Source organism: Pituophis catenifer, unplaced genomic scaffold (assembly GCF_029215685.1).
Source record: "Pituophis catenifer annectens isolate HBS135680 unplaced genomic scaffold, rPitCat1.0.hap2 SCAF_4, whole genome shotgun sequence".
NCBI classification, from domain to species: Eukaryota; Metazoa; Chordata; class Lepidosauria; order Squamata; family Colubridae; genus Pituophis; species Pituophis catenifer.
In genome coordinates this window covers 90,753,083-90,771,033 of record NW_027256884.1, presented here as the reverse complement: position 1 = coordinate 90,771,033, position 17,951 = coordinate 90,753,083, and the positions used below count along the sequence as shown (strand labels likewise).

The window sequence follows — 17,951 nt, the reverse complement described above, 5'->3', positions numbered from 1 at the left end:
TGTTACTGTTACAGAGTAGGGTGCAACAATCGGGGCAACAAATGTTACTCTGGAATATCTTTTGGTATACCTCTAGTAAACCTGACTCAGAGATTAGTGGATAGCACTTTAAGGCAATATTTAGCTAAACCCCTGAACTAACTCTGGAATGCGATCCCTGATAGATTTGTCATACAGTAATAGGAATAATTTATGAGAATCCTTGTCACCACTCAGAAAATTTTAGATACATGTTAATTTCTACATTTTAAATATTTTTGACAGAATGATAGTCTTTTGATTGAGCTGCCATATATTGATTTTTTTCTCCTTCTGTAAAAGCAGTTGGACTCCCAGCCATAGCCATCTGTTCCTAATCATCTTGACAATGAAATGATGAAATGGGCATTATGACATCACAATGCATGATACATAGAGTATAGAATCATAACTGTTCATGATATGATTTAGCCTCCAGACCCTTATCATCTTTGTTGCTGTTCTGTGAATACTTTCTAGGGTCTCAGCATCTTTCTTGTATTGTGGTGACCAGAACTGGACACAGTATTCCAAGTAATTTATAATTTATTGCAGTATATACTAAATTATAAAATGTGTATTAGAGACCAGGTAGGCCATTAGTTCTAGTGCCATCAGAGGCACAAAGCTAGCTGGGTAATTGAAACATCACTAATATTAATACCATCCTTAGTAGTACACACATACATTCTCAGTACATATTTTATATTAAACACTAAGTACCTAATTAAATAAATAAGTTTTCACTGCTGTTCAATAAAGATTAATAATGAGGATGCTGTCCTATTTTGGGAAAACATTTGCACAGAAGAGGAACTTGGCAGAGTTGCCTGAAATGTTTAAGAGAATTTTCTTAAATTCAGGATAATCAATGACAGGAAATTTAGGGAGAAAGCCTTCAGGTCTGCTTGAACAAATTCCAATAATATCAAACAATGTTTCCATATGAGTCATATTCTGTAATATCTTACTATCTTTTTTGTGTCTTCCAGTTCCATTTAGTACGCCTAAGATCCTGAACGATTTTTCCAGTGAACGTTGTGACCCAACAAATTTGACACTGATGTGTTTGTCTCATGGAGGTTCTTCAGAGCCAAAGATGTATGGATCTATCAATGGAAATCCAGTGAATTGGACTGTCACAAGCAATGAAATACTTGGTCATTATAATATTACTGGCATTTTGCAGTTAAACATGACAGAAAATATATTGATCCAGTGCTCAGTTCATTATTTAGATTTCCAAGTGTCAACCAACTATAGCTTGAGTAAGTTCCCTCCATTTTATGTAAAGGCAATCTTATTTGATTGTAGAACGTAATAATTGAGTGAATGACAAAATGCTATTTGAATTAATAATAATTAAATTAAAAAACTTATTTTTTATGAAAATTGCTCCTGTGGTTAGAAAAATAAATGAATGGGATCCAGTGTTACTCAGGTTTAGTCACACAAATTAATAGAAAGTAAATGACTAACCGTGCATTGATTTAAATTGATTTATTGTAGATAAAGGTAAGCCTGGCTCAATTGTATATTGCCATTCTTCTTTCTAACCATTCATTACTGCCAATTATTATTTCCTATTTGATCAGTTGAAGAGTCACTTCTGCACTCTCAATCTTTGAGAGACAGTAGACATACCGGCAAACGTTAGTAGCCATAACTGTCAATTAAACTAGGTGAAGACAGTATTGAATGTAGCTTGAAGTAAATTTGAATACTGTACTCCTTTGATGTATGAATATAGGCAATATTCTTCCTGAGCTTCTGCTTGGAGTATGTTACCATTTTGCTTGGCATACAATACATAGGACATACTTGCTCTAATCTCAACACTGGTTTCATCAGTGAAAAGGAAGAGAAGGAGGAGGGGCAACCTTTCACTATTATACAGCTTTCTGTTTCACCAGCCACAGGGGTAGGTGGGGAATCAAGCTTTTTTCAGAAAGGTGAAGGCTGCAGTCCAGCCGAAATGCTATGAAAGATAGTGACCAGTGACCAGTGATTGCAAGGAGGGGTTCCAGCCACAGTGAACAGATAAAGGAAAATATAGCAGGAGGGCAAGATGGCACCACTGTGTCAGCATTAATTAGGAAAAAAAAATATTAAGAGGAAAAAAATGCCTCCATTGTGAGGGGAGGCAAATAGAGGATAATGTTATGTGTTCTTGTAGCTGAGAAATATTTAGCATCCTATAGTTGCATGGGGGCAACCTACTGATGCAACTCCATCTATAGCTAACACTAGTTTACACCATTTATTTATATACTCCATAAATTTCTAGGCCTTTATGCAGTTGTTTTCACTATATCATAGAACTAATGATTTCTTCACTGTGATCCTGTATTTCTCAATATTACATTTAACTTTTATTTCAGATATGACAAAGAACTGTTCTGAATCCAGAACTGAATTGCCACCATTGCCACCATTGCCACCATTGCCACCTTTTGGGATCATCATTTCTTCAATAGTGATCCTGATTTTCTTTCTAACTGTGGTAATGCTAGTAATACTCCAATGCTATGGTAAGTACTGATACCTGTATCACTAGCTGAAGCATTGTTATCCTCTCATCTATAATATTACCTATTTCCTTATATTCTTATGACTATAATTTTGTTGTTATATCTCATGATTGATGTTGATTGTTCCTATTTAGTATCCTAGTATAATTTATGTTGAATATGAAATGATAGAATAATCATAGGGCCACAATAGAGTCTGACAATATGCAATCCTGTATAATTGTCCCTTCCCCATTTTTTGAAAGCTCATCAGCTTTCAGCAATCTTACCCAGGAATATTATGAGATCCCAAGTGAGAATAATAAAAACTTACCATATATCACAAGAGTTTATAATGATCTCATGACATTTGGTGTTTTTGCAAGATTTGGGCCTTTCCTTTTTAATGAATGTAACTGTCATTTGATGAACAAAAGAGCCTCTGATGCCACAAGTATCATATTTCTAATTCTTGTGATATGGAAAGAAAATGTGAAACACACTGACAACTATGTTCTAATAATCAGAAAGTATGAAGACTATTAATTCATACTTGTATTCATCTTTACCTGAATGTATTGATTACATTGCCAATATAAATCTCCATCTGATCTAGTCTACTAAGAATGCACACACAAAAGTACAGCTAAATTTCAGATGTCTTCAATCAAAGTTGAAGAGTAGAGGTTAGTGTCAGACTACTTCACACATTCCTGCTTTAACACACATAGAATAGTAAGAATTGTTTATATTATATCCTCAAAGAAATAGAGCATTTTATTCATCAGATTTGTTACTAAATTAGTCTTTGCCATTAATCTTCACTCAAATTTAGCAACATTAATCTGTCTCAGAAATTAATCCTTTGATTAATTAATACCTGAGAAATTAATACCTGAAATTAATTTCAGATATTTTATTTGTTAGTCCAGTTTGTATGGATTAATTTTATAAATATATCCAATTTATATTTCTGATTTCAAACTTTTAGTCCATTCCATATAGTTACTGGCCAGTTTTCAGTAGAATATTGTCTAGAAAGCAGGTTTCACATCAGAAACTGAATAGGAGGATTAATCCTTTTGTTGGGATAATAGCATTATCACTAGTTGTAGAGCTATAGTTGATGCCTGCATTTTATGCAGCACTTAGTGCTTGAATTTCTATCGTTATAGTATGATCTGTTTTTGCAAGGTTACATGGTGAATTAATTGAACTATCGATTATTCACACAGGTTTTGTGAAAATAAGGTTACAGGATCTGGAAAAAATATATGTTTATTTTTAAATACTGTTTCTCATCACAGGGTACTAAAAGCTCAAAAACAACAGAATATTATTATAATATAGTTTTTGCTCTGATGCCCATTATATCTGACAGAGCTTGAATTGCAATTCATCAAAATTCAGGACATAATAATTATATATGTGTGTATTTATGGTGCCACAGCCCCTGTTATTTTTGCAGAAAATGACTGAAATGTTTGTGGAAGTCTCTGCCTCTAGGAACCTCTCTTCCTATGTATCAAAAAGTAAACAAGTGTTTAAAAATCCCCTCAACTACTAATTTGCAATTTTGAAAATAAAACTTGGTCTTTAAGAGTGAAATACTTTTGTTTTCATGTAGCTGTGGATTTCAGAGAATGTTGGTTTAGAATCTCTGTTGGGGTAGTGGTTAAAGAGGGAAATTCTCCTGGAGGTCTGCTTTAGAATATATAATGTAGGCAGGTATTCTTTGCATTTCCTAGTGTTATGCAAAGGCATTTTGCAAAATATGGAAGCAGATGCAACAAAACAGTTTTCTTGTTTTCATCATTTTAATGTGTATAAACAAGAATTGGTTGTCAAATATAAATAATGCATATATCTTAGAAAAAACATGTTAACAAAAGTCCACATATAAAAACAAATTATTATTATTATTACTTATGATGACTTACTATAGATGGTTTGGATCTATATAGATGAGAATCTTCTATGAATTCGGCATTTTTAAGATAAATTGACAATGAATTTGCAAGTGCTGTGTTTTTCCCCTAAAATTTACAACACTATCCTTTCAATGATTATTCAGAAATAATTCCATGGAACATAGTGACAAATAAAATTGTAGAATTATTCACTTGCAGCATTACACCACTTTAAAAGCTGCCTGGAGAGGCCCACAGTGCCTATTTTATCGCTGCTCACCAGATAAAAACTTTTATTGACAAAAGTTTAATCCTGAAGATGTATTGGAATCATTTTTGCTGTATCTAGAAGAAGATAACCTGTCTAAACTTTTTATTATTACATACTAACTAGTTTACCATATAAGGAGAGGAATGGGCACAAAGCTAGTCAAAGTCCACCACATATGTTTTACAAACTAGAGACAGGTCCTTCTTACAATATGTACAATAACCCAGCAAGCCACTAACCTAATTGGATCTTCTTAGTAAAGGTCTGACAGTAGACAATTACTCTAAGATCAAAAGTCAATTGGCTTTGGAGTTAATGGTTATAAATTTCACTAGCCAACTTCCTATTATCAGGCAGGGAGCAATTGATATCTTGACTGTTGAAGGCATAAGTATTGGGACATATGTTTTGGACTGCCGGGCTTTGGCAATGAATTCTATAATGCAATTTTTTCCCATTTCTGGCACTTTGTTCTCTTTTCCTCAGAGAACTAGGTGTACAAGCATGGGCTGCTGACTTGATTTAAGTATTCTCAGGATACAGCTAACGTGATGGAGTCATCTAACTCTAGGAACAATTGAGTTTATTTAAGGCTGAATTTAACCCTCTTATCTGGATTAATTGCCTTCTTTTTGCAAATTTGCCTCACTGACCCAGATAAATTGCTATGCTAGCAGATTTTTTTAAAAGAAAAAAATGAAGAGTAGCTTAGGTGTGGTTAATTCATCAAGATAATATGGGTTAGGTATATGTAATAAAAATAACTTCTTCCACTCAGTTTACATTGAATGAACAATATTTTTATTCATTTTTAAATAGTCCTATATAAGTATATCCTGTCCATTCAGAAAGACTATTCAAGAAAATGTGCTCTGTGACTTCTGGTTGGCATCACAGCGAGATCGGACATGGAAAGCGAGTCTCCGCATCTCCATGCCGAGTTCTCCCCATTTACCTGAAAGTTAAACCCAAAAGTTTAACTTTCTGTTAAAGTGGAAATCAAACACTTTGAGAAAACTACCAGGCCAGAAGGAAAGGATTAAAGAGAGAGAAAAAAATTCTTCAAAAAAGTAAGAAATTGGACTCTCAAATTGGAAAAAACATGACACTGGGAAGACAATTTAAAATGCTGGAATTATGGATTTAAAATATTAACACTGCTTCTATAATTGAATTACAATTTAAAATAATTAAAACCAGATTTTTAGCAAAAATATTGAAAATTAACCTGAGAGTGCCACCTGCTGGTGAAAGGAAAATATAGAAACCTGGGAATACCCATTTAAAGGACTGTGAAAATATTTACTGGACTATATACGTCTACCCTATGACCAATGGAGATTTAAATGTGAGAACAAGGAAGACACTTAATTAAAGTGACCTCTAAATGTTAAGTTATATGATTAAATCATATTAAATCATATTATTAAGTCAGTTGGTGCCATCTCTTACTATTGGGGGCGAGTCGTTGGCCCCCACAGATGGGGTTCGCAATTTGGGCATCCTCCTGGACTCACGGCTGTCTTTTGAAGAGCATATGACGGCCGTAGCCAGGAGGACTTTTTATCAGGTTCGCCTGATTCGCCAGTTGCATCCCTTTCTGGATCGGGACTCGTTACGCACGGTCACTCACGCCCTTGTCACCTCACGCCTGGATTATAGTAATGCTCTCTACATGGGGCTCCCCTTGAGAAGCACCCGAAGGCTCCAACTGGTCCAGAATGCGGCCGCGCGGGTGGTGATGGGAGCAATGTGGCGCTCTCATGTAACCCCCCTCCTGCGCGAGCTGCACTGGCTCCCAGTGGTCTTCTGGGTGCGCTTCAAGGTTTTGGTTACTATCTTTAGAGCGCTCCATGGCTCAGGACCAGGGTACTTACGAGACCGCCTCCTGCCACCAATAGCCTCTCACCGACCAGTTCGCTCCCATAGAGAGGGACTCCTCAGGGTGCCGTCGGCCAAACAATGTCGACTGACGGCCCCCAGGGGGAGAGCCTTTTCTGTGGGGGCACCTACCATCTGGAACGGGCTTCCCCCGGAGTTACGAAACATCCAAGACTTACGCATATTCCGCCGTGCCCTGAAAACATTTCTATTCCAACAAGCTGGTCTGGCCTAACTCTCCCTTTTTAATTGGCTTTTAAACTGGCTTTTAAATTGGGTTTTAAACCTCTTTAGATAAATTTGGATGTTTTTAATCTTTGAGCCTAAATTACTTAATCTGTTTCTTAATAGTTTTTAAATTCTATATGTATTTGTATTTATTATGGCTGTTCACCGCCGAGTCCTTCGGGAGTAGGGCGGTATACAAATATGAAAAATAAATAAATAAATAAATAAATAAAATCTATAAAGGTGACTTAAAAAGGCTTGGATAACTCCCTAGACTATGTAAATGGAACTGACTGACTACTTATGGAACATAAAGAACTGTGATTAGCGTATACTTTGAAGAGTATCTTCAGATTTGAACAAATGGTTCTTGGGCTATTGGCCAAAAGTGGAATTTATTAAAACAAGATAAGGTGCAACATAAGGAGGTAATGAGCGGAACTTTGAATGAGATGGAATGGATGTTTCAAGGCATAAAGGATATGATACAGAAAGAACATAAGGCAATTATGGAATTAATGGACAGCATAGATCAAAAATTGGAAAATATTATACAGTGACCAAGATGCCCAGGAAAGGAAGGAGCTACGAGAAGGAATAGAGGGGAAAAACAGAATTGAGGAATCAATGAAAAGAAGATAACGAGGAGTCATCAATAAAATTAATAATGTTTGACGAATCAAACCAAGCGGAAAACATTCTAAGAGATCTGAAAAGAGAATGGGAGGAGCAGGAAGATACTTGGGGAAGGGAGGCAGGGGTCTGGGCTAATAAATTTAAAGCTAGACAGTGGAAGAGGGTAGGGATGGGAGAAACACCTAGATTGACTAGGCAGGATGTAGACACAGATACAGACAGAGATAAAGATTTAAGAAAAGAATATGGGAAGCAAGTCAAAAAAAGAATAAGAATTGAAGTATTGATGCGGACAAGAAATGATGGATAGAAGGTGGGTAGGAAAAAGAAGAAAGAAAAAAATTCTTTCTTTTTTTTATAATGGTGGCAGGAGGAGAAATTAGAACAGAGATGTTCTATGTGTTCAATAAGAGGTTGAAGGATTACTTGTATATATATCTTTACATGATGAAACAAAAGTAATAATAAAATGGGAAAATTAGAGATTAAATGATGATATTACTAGTAAGCTTAAATAATATTGTGATTGGTAAACGTTGAGCAATTAAATAACGAAAAGAACATTTTAATATAAATGTGTATATCAGAATTATATAGATTGGATGAAAGCAAAGAATATCAATAGAATTATTTTGTATGTTTAAATAATATTGGCATTAGAATAGTATATTGAAACATTGAACAATGAAACAATGAAGGACAGTATTTTAATATAAAGAGATTTGAAGAGGGGAGGGAAATATGGGAAATATGAATAAGAACTAAGTATTAAAAATTGGGAAATTAGAGATTGAATAATGGTATTATTGAGTATGTTTAAATAATATGATTTGCAATGGAATAAAGTGAAATAATGAGTAATAAAATGATGAAAGAACATATTTTAATATAAACAGGTGTATTAATGGTGGAATCATGTAGATTGGATGAATGTAAAGAATATGAATTGAATTAATTTGCATGTTTAAATAATTTTTTTTTTAAATTTGATTTATATGCCGCCCTTCTCCGGAGACTCAGGGCGGCTTAAAATGTGCTAAGCAATAGCCTTCATCCTTTTGTATATTTATACAAAGTCAGCTTATTGTCCCCACAACTGGGTCCTCAATTTACCTACCTTAGAAAGGATGGAAGGCTGAGTCAACCTTGAGCCTGGCGAGATTCGAACCTGCAGTAATTGCAGGCAGCTGGTCTTAATAACAGGGTGCTTTAGACCACTGTACTACCAAGGCTATTGTGATTGGTATTAGAATTGTATATTTAAATATTGAACAATGAAATATTGAAGGATAGTATTGCAATACAAAGGGAACATTTTTTAATTTAATGATGAAATGAATAAAAGAATAAAGACAGAAATAAGAGAAAGGGAGAATATTAGTATATACATTTTTATAAAATAAGATAAGTGCAGTGATAAGGGAGGTTTAGAAACTGAACGGTGGTAGTATTATGTATGTTTAAATACTATGAAATAATGAAAGATTATAATTTGATATAAATTTGTATTACTACTAGATATATACTGTATAAGCTGGATGAATGTGATAACTATGATTAATAATATTACTTTATCTGTACTGAAATGTATGGCACCCAGATGTCATACTGTTCACGCATTTATATGTATATGTAATATAAAATAAAAAACTTGATTAAAAAAAAAGAAAACGTGCTCTGTGATAAACTAGCAGACAGCCATGCTTTGGTGCCAATCTGTCACAGATCAGCATCCCTGTGTGGACTCTGTAGTGGATGGTGGGAGAATTAAAAAATAACCTAATCAAAATATCTTCCTTTACTTTTATGCTTAATTTTATTGATAAGGACCTGGGAATAGAAGGTAGGTTAGATTCTCTTAGGACATAGTGTTAAGAACAGAAAGGCCGAAAGGAGGGTGGCATGAAATTAAGAAGTCTTACAACTATCAGAATGAAACATTAGGATCAGAGAAGATTCTTGGCAGGCAGCTTAAAGTGTTATAGTTAAAATGGATTAAATAGCTCTGGGAGCTGTTGAAGATAGACCATATATTATTGGTTTTCATCCAGAGTAGAATTGACCAGTAAATCTAAAATGGGGTGATCAATTTTCACTAATTAAGTTTTATGGGATCCTGGGTGAAGCCAAAAGAAAACACACGGGGTTTTTAAGGGCACATTCTGCAGAAGGAAATATATTGAAGAGGAAAAGCACTATGGAAAATCCAGTTAGATAACCCAAAAATTATTTGGAATTGGAAGGAACAGAGCATAACAAGATCAAAGCTTTGCCTTCCAGATACTCTCCCATCAACTCTGTAGCTTGAGTCTGGTTGGTATTAATTAAATTCTTTCCTTAGACCTAGAGTGGTAAAACAGTAATAGTGCGAGGAGTAAGGTCTGTAGAGAGTGCACATGTATTATACCCACATCATATTGTGTCTAAAATTGCTTTCTTAAAGTGATTTGATAACACACATACATCTAGACTGAGACAGCCTCTCATTTTGGAAAAGGGAAACTGTCTACTAAAGAATGTAAGATAATGTTGAAACTGGTAGAACTCAGGGGTGAAATCCAGCAGGTTCTGACAGATTCTGGAGAACCGGTAGTGGAAATTTTGAGCAGTTTGGAGAAACGGTAGCATAAATTTTGAGTAGTTCATGCAAATGCCACCTCTGACTGACCCCAGACCCCAGAGTGGGGTGGGAATGGAGGTTTTGCAATATCCTTCCCCCAGGGGAGGGAATGGGGATTTTGCAGTATCCTTCCTCTGCCACGCCCACCAAGCCATGCCATGCCCACCAAGACACGCCCACAGAACCGGTAGTAAAAAAAATTGGATTTCATTCCTAGGTAGAACTACTTATTTGATCAGATTAAGACTTAGCTTTTTATCCAAATGGCAGATTTATTTCTTTGTGTTTTACTGAAATAAGAAAAAAATCTGTGATTTAATTTTGTTGTTGTTGTTGCACTAGTTCACAAGCATCCAAGGTCCTCCACCACACATCAGTCACTGGCAACAGATGAAATGATACTTGAGGAGCAATCTAGTGGGCAGACGTCTTCAGGGCTGGGGAGGTAAGCTTGGTGCTCTGCATTGTCCTCTTAAACAAATGAAAATAGAATCAGAGTTGGAAATAGCCCATTTCAATTTCCGCTTGCACCTTTAAGCTCTTCACAGAAGATGCTCCCGGTCTCCATAAACACATTTGGTAGAAAGAGGCCCACCATCACTCTTGCTAACTATTGTCAAACTGTTTTTACAACTTTATTTTACTATTCAACTCCCACACCATACAAGCCAATATAGTATAATAGTTGACATGTAGGAATATATATATATATATATATATATATATATATATATATATATATATATATATATATATATATATATATATATATATATATACATATATATGTGTGTGTGTGTTTGTGTGTGTGTGTGTGTGTGTGTGTGTGTGTGTATGGTTGTTGTGGAAAACACTAGAGGCAGGATATTAAACAAATTGATAACTGCACTGTATAATTTAAATCCATGTTTCCATATTGTATATTATATTGTATTATAGTGGTAGAGAACATATTTTGGGCATCATCTTTTGGACATTAACTGCTATCATATATTTTTCACAAAACCTGCATGCTTTTTATTTCTGAAATGAATATTGGATTTGTTATTAAATATCATTAAATCATTTTCAGCACATTTATCTAAATTAACTTATTTCTATTAAGATCATTTTTAAAAAAATTATTTAGTTCTCCTAGCCAATTTTGTATTCTTTGCAGATAGAAACAATGTTTTCTTTTGTATATTAAATGTTGGCGTGATATGGGAGTCCAATGGCATTTTATTAGATATTTTACATGCCATTCATTCAAATCTTGTACACCTACCTACTATCTACAGTGCAATTTAGAATTTCATACAGCAATTAAAGTTATTTAAAACTTTCAGCATAAAAATTTTAAAGTAACAGCCTTAGACTAAAAAAAAATACATTATATGCCTCCTCCTAAACTGTAACAAGCAAGTCAGCCTTTGGTTACCAATTATTCAATGGAATACAAAATAACTACTAAAATTTCATATTCTGTTAAGTTAATATTTTCAGGTACTGAATACCTGAATACACTGAATCAAAACTTTTCTGGATAATTTTATGAGATTTGGCTAAGTGAAAGAAATATTTGAATCTTACTGAGAATCCTGCTTACATTTTATCCATAGTTTGGACATCAGGTTCCTGAGTGTGCTACTGACCACAGAAGTGTAAATCTTAGAACCTTAGAATTTTGCTCTTTTCAACTCTTCAGTTATATTTTTATTTTATTTATTCATTTATACCTTTCCTTCTTTCCTTCCCTCCCTCCCCCATAGACACACACACATAGTATGTCACAGAAGTGAGTACACCCCCTCACATTTTGTAAATATTTAAGTATATCTTTTCATGTGACAACACTGAAGAAATAGCACTTGGCTACAATGTAAAGTAGTGAGTATACAGCTTGTATAACAGTGTAAATGTGCTGTCCCCTCAAAATAATGCAACGCACAGCCAGGGCCGGATTTAGATTGAAAGAGGCCCTAGGCTATTCCACTTATGAGGCCCTTTCACCAGTGGTGGGATTCAATTTTTTAACAACAGGTTCTGCGGGCGTGGCTTAGTTGGAGGTGTGGCTTGGCAATCATGTGACTGGGTGGGCGTGGCTAGCTGGTCACGTGACTGTGTAGGCGTGGGTAGCTCGTCATGTGACCGGGTGGGCGTGGCTATGTGCATAGACTTTTTTCAGAGGGCTGAAAAAAGTCATTTCTGACTGGCCCTCGCACTTTTGACCGGTCCTCACACTTATGACCATCCTCACATTTATGCCCGTGCAGCTTTCTTAACAACCATGTCACTCATTTCACAACTGCTTTTCTTCACCACGGTGACAAGATAGGGCAAAACGTAAAATGTGAGGACAGTCGTAAGTTCGAGGACTGGTCAAAAGTGCGAGGACCAGTCAAAAATAACTTTTTCAGCCCTCTGAGTAGTCCATATGCACAAAAGGACTACCCAGAGGGCTGAAAAAAGTCATTTCTGACTGGGCCTCGCACTTTTGACCGGTCCTCACACTTATGACCATCCTCACATTTATGCCCGTGCAGCTTTCTTAACAACCATGTCACTCATTTCACAACTGCTTCTCTTCACCATGGTGACAAGATAGGGCAAAAATGTAAAATGTGAGGACAGTCGTAAGTTCGAGGACTGATCAAAAGTGCGAGGACCAGTCAGAAATAACTTTTTCAGCCCTCTGAGTAGTCCATATGCATAAAAGGATACAGCAATAGAGAGGGATGAAGGAAGGGAAGGGAAATTAGAGTAGGAGAGAGAGGGAGGAAGAGAGGAGGAGAAGGAGAAAGGAAGAGGAAGTAGGGAGGAGAAGAAGAGGGGGAGGAAGAGAAAGTAAGAAGGAAAGAAAAGAGAGGTGGTAGGTTTGAGGAGAAAGATTGCTGTACAATAAAAAAGATGAAAGGGAAGAAAGCCAACCCCAAACAAATATAAAGATATTAAGATAAAGAATGAATTGTTAAACTTTAAAGAATAAAAGAGAACAAATATGAATAAATAACAATAATTAGAAACACACATACAAACATACAATGTATTTTCTTTGAACAGAGTATTTGGCCGGTTCACAAATTTAAACAGTGTTTAGTCATTTCAATTAAATTTACAATTTCTATATTTCCTTTTTGCCATATTTATTCCTCATCTATTTTTTAAAAAAACCAATATTACCCTCATTCTCATCTCTAATCTTAATCAAATTCAATTTTTCCCTTCTACTCTATATTATACCCCTTCCCATTGTCATCTATTTTTATATCCATCCTCACATTGGTTAATTATGTAATATTACAGTTGTTTAATATGAATTCAACATTTTAATATAAATCAATTAGTTATATAACTATCTTTTTTGTATATTTATCAATATGAACATGAATATTCCAATTATTTCCATGCAATCCAATTTCTTACAAATCAATTAATTATATTTACCAATAATAATAAACCAAATAATTTCCCCCATATATTCCTCCAAACCACAACTTAACCATTTCTGCTTTCAACACAATATACAATTAATAGTATCTCAATTATTACAATTCCCTAGTTAAATAGAGCTTTTTTTCTTTTGTGTTTTAAAATCTCCTCTTTTTCCCTAAATTTCCTGTTGTTTGCACCTACCTTTTTTGGTGAGGAAAAAGAAATCTGCCTGCCTAATTTTCCAACGTGCAAAGCCAACAGCCTGCTTTACTTTCTCTTTCGTTTTTCAGTATAGCTAGGGGGGAAAAAATCAGCACTCTTTGCAAGCAAGGAGCAGATCCGTGAGCAAAACAGCTGAGAGCAAATCATCTGGGGGTCGGGAGCCGATCTAATCAAGGGCTAATTAGCCTATGCTGAAGCTCCGGGGGCCAATAAAATTACAAAAAAAACACCGAACCCTTTGTTAAATTGCTGGCTCCCCCCACCCCTCGCCCACCACTATTTATTGGCAATAAATAGTGGTGCGGAGGAGCGGGGCAAGCCAGCAATTTAACAAAGGGTTTGGCTGCAGCACTGGCTCTAGGGCGGCCCTTTGAAGCCCCGCGGCAAGAATTTGAAGTTTTTTTTTCCTCTAGCCATCGGAGGCAGCAATAGATGGGGAGTGGGCGGGGTAAGCGAACGGCAGAGAGTGAGGGTGAGTGAAGGCATGGAAGCGGCTTTCTCCATCCTGCTCTCTTGCGTCCGGATCCGGTGGGGAATCACGTGGCAGCCCACGTGGATCCCAGGCAGCAGAACTCAGGCTAGGGAAGGGGTGGGCAATTGTGGCTCTTTTACAACCTGTGGCCTTCAACTCCCAGAATTCCTCAGACAGCCAAGCTGTCTCAGGAATTCTGGAAGTTGAAGTCCACAGGTTGTAAAAGAGCCACAATTGCCCACCCCTGGCTACGGTAGGCTGGCGCCGTGCGGGTGGGAGGCGAGGGGCGGGCGAGCCAGCAATTTAACAAAGGGCTCGGCCGAACCCCCTAGAACCCCCAGAATCCCACCACTGTGTAGGCCCCTCTTGATCTTGAGGCCCTAGGCTGAAGCCTAGTTAGCCTATAGGAAAATCCGGCCATGCACACAGCCATTAATGTCTAAACTGCTGGCAATGAGTACACCCCTAAGTGATAATGTCTAAATGGGGCCCAAAGTGTCAATAGTTTGTGTGGCCACCATTATTTTCCAGCACTGCCTTAACCCTCCTGGGAATAGAGTTCACCAAAGCTTCACAGGTTGTCACTGGAGTCCTCTTCCACTCCTCCATGACGGCATCACGGAGCTGGTGGATGTTAAAGACTTTGTGCACACATACGCCACACACACTTGACACCATCTGAACCAAATAAGTTTATCTTGGTCTCATCAGACCCAGGAATCCATGTCTTAGATCTGCTTGTCTGCAACAAACCATTTGTGGGCTTTCTTGTGCGTCATCTTTAGAAGAGGCTTCCTTCTGGGACAACAGCCTGCAGACCAATGTGATGCAGTGTGTGGCATATGGTCTGAGCACTGACAGGCTGACCCCCCCCCCCCTTCAACCTCTGCAACAATGCTGGCAGCACTCATATGTCTATTTCCCAAAGCCAATCTCTGGATATGACATGAGATATGCACAGGCACTCAACTTTTTTGGTCGACCATGATGAGGCTTGTTCTGATTGGAACCTGTCCTGTTAAACCACTGTATGGTTTTGGCCATTGTGCTGCAGCTCAGTTTCAGGGTCTTGGCAATCTTCTTATAGTCTAGGGCCCTAGGCCATCTTTATGTAGAGCAACAATTCATTTTTTCAGATCCTCAGAGTTCATTGCCATGAGGTGCCATGTTGAATGTCCAGTGACCAGTATGAGAGAGTGAGAGCGATAACACCAAATTTATCACACCTTCTCCCCCTTCACACCTGAGACCTAGTAACACTAATGTGTCACATGACACCAGGGAGGGAAAATGGCTACTTGGGCCCCATTTGGATATTATCACATAGGGGCATACTCACTTTTGTTGCCAGCAGTTTAGACATTAATGGCTGTATGTTGCGTTATTTTGAGAGGACAGCATATTTACACTATTATACAAGCTGTATACTTACATTTCTTCAGTTGTCACATGAAAAGATATACTTAAATATTTACAAAATGTGAGGGGGTGTACTCACTTCTATAATATACTGTATGTATGCATATTTTTCGTAGTATAAGACGCTCCGGAGTATAAGAAGCACATTAGTTTTTTGGGAGGAAAACAAGAAAAAAAAATCTGCCTCTACCTACCAGCATCCATCAGTATTCATTTGGCTAGCGTCCTTGCAGCAAACAGCCTGGCCACCTTCAGTACGTTATCACAGCCTGATTTAGCACAAACAGCTGATTATCTGTTTTCCGGTATTCCGGTATCGGCCTCCCGGAATACCGCCAATCAGCTGTTCCAGGCTGAGTGGATGGCCCGAGCCCATCGCCGCCTCTGCACGTCGTGGTTTTGGCCTCCGCGCATCAAGCTTTTGGCCTTCGCACACTCCATTTTAGACCCATTCCAGGCTGCGGGGATTGCCACAGCATATTGCCGCCGATCACCGACTCCACATGTTGCATTTTTGGGCCCCATGCATCCCGTTTTTGGCCTCCATGTGTCGCATTTTCGCCCGATTCCAGGCAGCGGGGATCGGTGGCCAAAAATGCAACACGCAGACGCAAAAAACGGGGTGTGCACAGAGGCGACGATAGATGAAGATGTGCTGTGGCGATCCCCACAGCCTGGAACAGGTCTAAAACAGGGTTTGTGGAGGCCAAAAACGTGATCCGTGGAGGCCAAAAATGGCTGAAGGGCAGGGGCCAGCGGATGGGCAGGGCTTTGGCAACATTTGGTATATAAAACGCACCACAATTTTCATCCACTTTAAGGTGGGGGGCAAAGTGCATCTAATACTCCAAAAAGTATGGTGTGTGTGTATATGTATGTATGTATGTATGTATGTATGTATGTATGTATAGATAGATAGATAGATAGATAGATAGATAGATAGATAGATAGATAGATAGATAATCTACACCCACGCACACGCACACACAACATATAGCTTTTACCCATGTAGGATAGGAACAGTTTTAAGAATAATTTTTTAACATAAAAACACATGTAGGGTGAAAGGATTAGACATTTTTGTTACTGGCTTTTTCAACATTCAGCAATATTTTAAAACTAACTTAAAAAGAAAAACAATCTGAATTCCCCAATACACCCTATACCCAATATACCCTAAATAATGTTTCATTTCCACTAAAAATGGAGCCAAGTAAAAACAAATAAAGAAATGAGTTTTGATCCACTTATAAATCTCTGTTTCTCTCTTCCCAGTTTTGAATTGGTTAATGATAATTTAGGAGAGGACAGAGATTTATTAAAGTTTTCCACAGTATTGTATCCCTTGCATTATTCCAGACTTTGAAGGTTAATGGGAACATTCCATACCTATGAAGTCACATTAAACGTGAAACCACGTAACTTCTCATGTTATTTTATTAGATATTCAAGGTTTTTCCCCCTCTGAATTTGCAACAAACTCCATTCATGTATTTTACATTTTTTGTATTCTCAGATCTCCACCCTGATTTTGAGTTGCAGCTTCCAGACTTATTTTGGTTAAGAGATTCTGATACTGAACTGGGATGAAGAATTCTCCTAACAGAATTTAATGGTGACTATAAACCACAAACTTATTTGAAGATTTCCCTTTACATACATGAAGATGGGTGATAACTTTGTGTGGACTTGAAAGCTAATCAGGACTGCATCTGAGAAAGTCTTGAATGACAAGTTGTAGACAAAATTATATGGTAGTCCTGTTAGAAGAAGACACTGTTTTCAAGTTTGAAAACAAGATTGGAAAACTGGGGAAAAAAACAAAGCAGTGCAAATCACATTCAAACTGCTGTGAGGAAAACTGAGATGTCTGTTGCGCTGCGGTTTTGTCTGTCATTAATGCTAGGGTATTGGGTTTTTTTTCTAAAAATAACCTGATTTTGTGACTCCTTTTTGTATGAACTGTTTTTTGTCTTATTTATAAAACATGGTAGGGATGCATGGTATTAATAACAATTGGAGAAGTATATAAGCCCAACAAAAAAATGATTAAAATGTTATGTTTGTACCAGGGGTGAAATCCAGCAGGTTCTGGAGAACCAGTAGCAGAAATTTTGAGCAGTTCAGAAAACCGGCAAATACCACCTCTGGCTGGCCCCTGAGTGCAGTGGGAATGGAGATTTTGCAGTATCCTTCCTCCAGGAATGGGAGGGAATGGGGATTTTGCAGTATCCTTCCCCTGCCACACCCACCAACCCACACCAGGCCCACAGAACCGGTAGTAAAAAAATTTGGATTTCACCACTGGTTTGTACTCATATAATCACCAGAGTACAGCGCAATTTGGAAA

The 17,951-nt window shown here is 37.2% G+C and overlaps 1 protein-coding gene across 1 annotated transcript in view; it reads left to right on the top strand.

Annotated features, from left to right (window-relative positions):
* The window catches only part of LOC139316147 (programmed cell death 1 ligand 1-like), a 43,480-nt gene extending 26,294 nt beyond the window's left edge, over positions 1-17,186 (top strand). Inside the window, exons 3-6 of the mRNA XM_070942683.1 lie at positions 1,011-1,286; positions 2,400-2,549; positions 10,417-10,519; positions 17,118-17,186. Coding sequence (XP_070798784.1) covers positions 1,011-1,286; positions 2,400-2,549; positions 10,417-10,519; positions 17,118-17,130 — 542 coding nt within the window. The 3' untranslated portion in view covers positions 17,131-17,186. The remainder of the gene's footprint in view (positions 1-1,010; positions 1,287-2,399; positions 2,550-10,416; positions 10,520-17,117) is intronic.
* Positions 17,187-17,951: the final 765 nt, after the last annotated feature.